The 3376-nt window shown below is 52.7% G+C and overlaps 1 protein-coding gene across 1 annotated transcript; it reads left to right on the top strand.

Moving 5' to 3' along the window:
- The first annotated feature begins 1045 nt into the window (after nucleotides 1–1045).
- Nucleotides 1046–3052, top strand: LOC147726624 (uncharacterized). Its single transcript, XM_086962958.1, has 2 exons — nucleotides 1046–1553; nucleotides 1829–3052. Exons 1-2 carry the CDS (start codon nucleotides 1133–1135, stop codon nucleotides 2845–2847), a joined length of 1440 nt encoding a protein of 479 aa, XP_086819084.1. The 5' UTR covers nucleotides 1046–1132; the 3' UTR covers nucleotides 2848–3052.
- Nucleotides 3053–3376: the final 324 nt, after the last annotated feature.

Here is a 3376-nt window from a genome sequence, read left to right on the forward strand (position 1 = left end):
TCTTATGATTTTGCTTTACTACATGAGTCTGGCAAAACAGTTTAGGATGTATAAGAGTAAAGTGCATGTGCCTCTCTTTACACATAGTTAAATTGGGCTACACCTAATTGACTTATTTAAGTTGCCTATAAGACCGTAGTTCCAGGGCCTGGAAGGTAAATGTCTCCTGTGTACTGCAGCATCTATTGTCCCATGCAGAGAATGGGTCTGGACGACATGGCTTCAAGCCTACCATGTGCAAAACTCTCTGTTGCACCTGTCAAAATAACCCTTTTTGAAAGTAGGTAATCCTTGCTTGTAAGCATTAATAAGTCACCCCTAAGTTCACCTTGTGCCCACATGGTAGGATGCCGGATATTTAAAAGTAGAACATGTGTGAAATTCATTGGTGAAGTTATATTTTAAATAAATATTTAATAAAAGAAACTTTTAGATAGTTACCTTTTTCTTGCCTGAAGACCCTATAGACTAATTTGCATGAGCTGTTCAGCAGCTGGCTAGGCAGAGTTTGTTCTTAATGAGTTGCACAACTTAGGGCCCGATGTAGGTAAACGCGATTTTCCGATTTCAAAATACCGAGGCGGGCCGAATCGGTATTCTGAAATCGGAAAACGATATGTAGGAAAAAAATACCGAATGAAAACCGAATCGGTCGGCATCGGTAATGAGAATCGGTACGTTCCGATTCAGCTCGTTCCGAATCGGAAATTACCGATTTGGCCAACAACGAATCGGAAAACACCGAATCGGCTCTCATCGAATCGGATAGTTCCGAATCGGCGAATACCGATTCGGTAAAAGCCGATTCGGTAAAAACCGAATCGGCAATCATAGACCCATGGCGAAAAAGCCCATAGGAATGCATTGCATGAACCGATTCGGCTTTTACCGATTCGGATAATACCGAATCGGATTTTACCGATTCGGCTAATACCGAATCGGTAAAAGCCGATTCGGCAATAGGCGATTCAGCCAATGAGGTGGCTCCCCCTCCCCCACCCAAACAGGGAGTGGCAACCCTGGCAGGTGCAGACAATTAAGAAGTTTCTAGAAGTTACTGGAAAGCCTGCCTGAGCCCAACACACAGTTAGCAGCAGTGGGAGAAGGAGGTTGCAGACTGAACAACAGCAGAATGGCAGATCAGGCAGGAAGCCAGAAGTCCTCCCAAAAGAGGAAGCCCAAATTCACCACCACAGAACTGCAGGTGCTGGTTGAGGAGGTGGTGAGGGTGCACCGCCAGCTCTTTGGCAGGCTGTCCCTCAACGTGCCAGACAGCACGAAGAGGAGATTGTGGACCGACATCGCACAGAAGGTCAATGCTGCTGGAGTCACCCCCAGGTCCATTGAGGAACTAAAGAAAAGGTTCTACGACCTCCGCAGCCTCACGAAGAGGAAGCTGGCCGAAATCCAGAGGCAGGCTGGACACACCGGAGGAGGCCAGAACCCGGCGCCACCCCTCACCGAGCTGGAGGAAATTGTCTCCAGCACCATCGAGAGGGCGAGCATCGTAGGGATCGGGACCCTGGACAGCACTGCGATGGCCACAGCTACAGGTAAGAAGCATGCGCATCATGACACACCCTACCAGACACCTCCCCATTAGACACAATGCATAGGCAAACACCAGCACTGTACTGCCACCAACATACAAGAGACAAGCATCATGGTACATGTAGTCAGCAGAAGTTAGCCAGATATGTCAGTGCAGAATCACAAGACAGGAAACAGTGTGACACGGTGTAAGGAGATGCAAGGACATGTGGAATGCCATAATTGTACTGCCTGTAATACATCGGCACTCAGTTTACAAATGCTTCTTTGTACCTAGGGGCACCATCAGGCAGCACCACTGTGGCAGCAGAGGGAGCCTCGACATCTACTACTGCAGTGGCAGGGCCCAGCACCAGCCAGCCTGGCCAGGAGGAGGAGGATGAGGATGAGGAAGGAGACACCACAGGGCTTGGAATGGAGGGAGTCCTGGTGATTGATTTCCAGGCAGTGCACTCCCCAGTACTGCCCAGCTCACCCCCCTTGCAATTTTCACCATGCAACTCCCCAACAAGGCAGACCATTCCGCCGACAACAGCTCCTGCCACAACCGTGGCCTTGCCACCCGTCCTACCTGTCCTGGGAGCAGGGGCACCGGGACCGGCCAGCACCACACCACCACCAGTGGCACCCCAGCCCACTCAGCAGGCCGGAGGCAGCAGTGCCAGACGCCGTGCCACCACCACCACCACCACCACTGCTGCACCAGCACGGGAGGGCAGTGTGTTCCTGGGCCTGGAGGGCCAGATGGTCAAAATCCAGCGCCAACAGGCCAGATCCACCATGGCCTGCCAACGCCAGCTCCTGCAGCACAACCTGCAGATGGGGGAGTTGGTGAAGGGGTTCCAGGCTGTTGTGGACAGCAACAAGGAGGTGGCAGCAGGGTTGGGCAGGCTGACCACTGCCATCACCCACTCCTCTGCCAGGCAGGAGGAGCATGAGGTTGCGCGCAGGAGGGATGCCCGGGTGCTCAACCGGGCCATGGCCCGCCTTGCATCGGCGACCGCCCAGCTGTGCATCCGAAGCGCAAATCAGGAGTCGGTGCAGAGTCAGCAAACGGCTGAGCTGACCAGGGGGATGGCCAGAATCACCACGGCCATGGAGGCCATGTTAATTTCAAACGCCGCCTCCAATCCTGCCCTGGACCTGGGTGATGCTGGAGACAGCAGCAGCCGCAGCAGCCCGGCCAGCGCTGCATCAGAGCCAAGGAGGAGCACCAGGCGATCCGCTGATGCTGCAGGCCATTCGGAGGGGGCCGGGGGACACCCCAGTGGGTCTGGAAAGCGGGCCAAAAAATAGGCTGGCAAGGGGGGATGATCATACCAGGACCCTGGACTTTATTTGTTTTGACAGACTCCATTTTTTAATGCACTTCAGTGATGTAACTGTGGTGCATCACTATTAAAAATTTTATTTTCCAAGCAACATTTAGCTGTCTTTGCATCTGTACTCAGTCAGAAATAGTTCTCAGTGATCTCCTCACGTCTGTATCTGCCATCACATGGCGTACACACCCCAGCTGGCTGTGTCAGTGGCACAGCTTCGTCGTCGTCATAGTCCTCGTAGTCAGACAACTCCACCTCAGTGCCCTTCTTGACCGCAAGGTTGTGTAACATTGCACATACAGCTATGATCTTGCAGCAGGTGATGGGGGTATACTGCCTTGCACCTCCACTCTTGTGCAGGCATCTGAATCTACTTTTCCAGATGCCAAAGGTCCGTTCCACAACATTCCTGGTGCGTATGTGGGCCCGGTTATACCTCCTTTGGCTGGGTGTGGAGGGGTTGAGGTAGGGGGTGAGTATGAATGAGCGGAGGGCATATGCAC

This window comes from Lissotriton vulgaris, chromosome 3_1 (genome assembly GCF_964263255.1).
Source record: "Lissotriton vulgaris chromosome 3_1, aLisVul1.2, whole genome shotgun sequence".
NCBI classification, from domain to species: domain Eukaryota; kingdom Metazoa; phylum Chordata; class Amphibia; order Caudata; family Salamandridae; genus Lissotriton; species Lissotriton vulgaris.

Bases quoted from the DNA above. Each gene is read 5' to 3' on its own strand.
- LOC147726624 (XM_086962958.1), top strand. From the start codon at position 1,133: ATGGCAGATCAGGCAGGAAGCCAGAAGTCCTCCCAAAAGAGGAAGCCC. The intron at 1,554-1,828 runs GTAAGAAGCATG...CTTTGTACCTAG, and splicing joins TGCGATGGCCACAGCTACAG to GGGCACCATCAGGCAGCACC.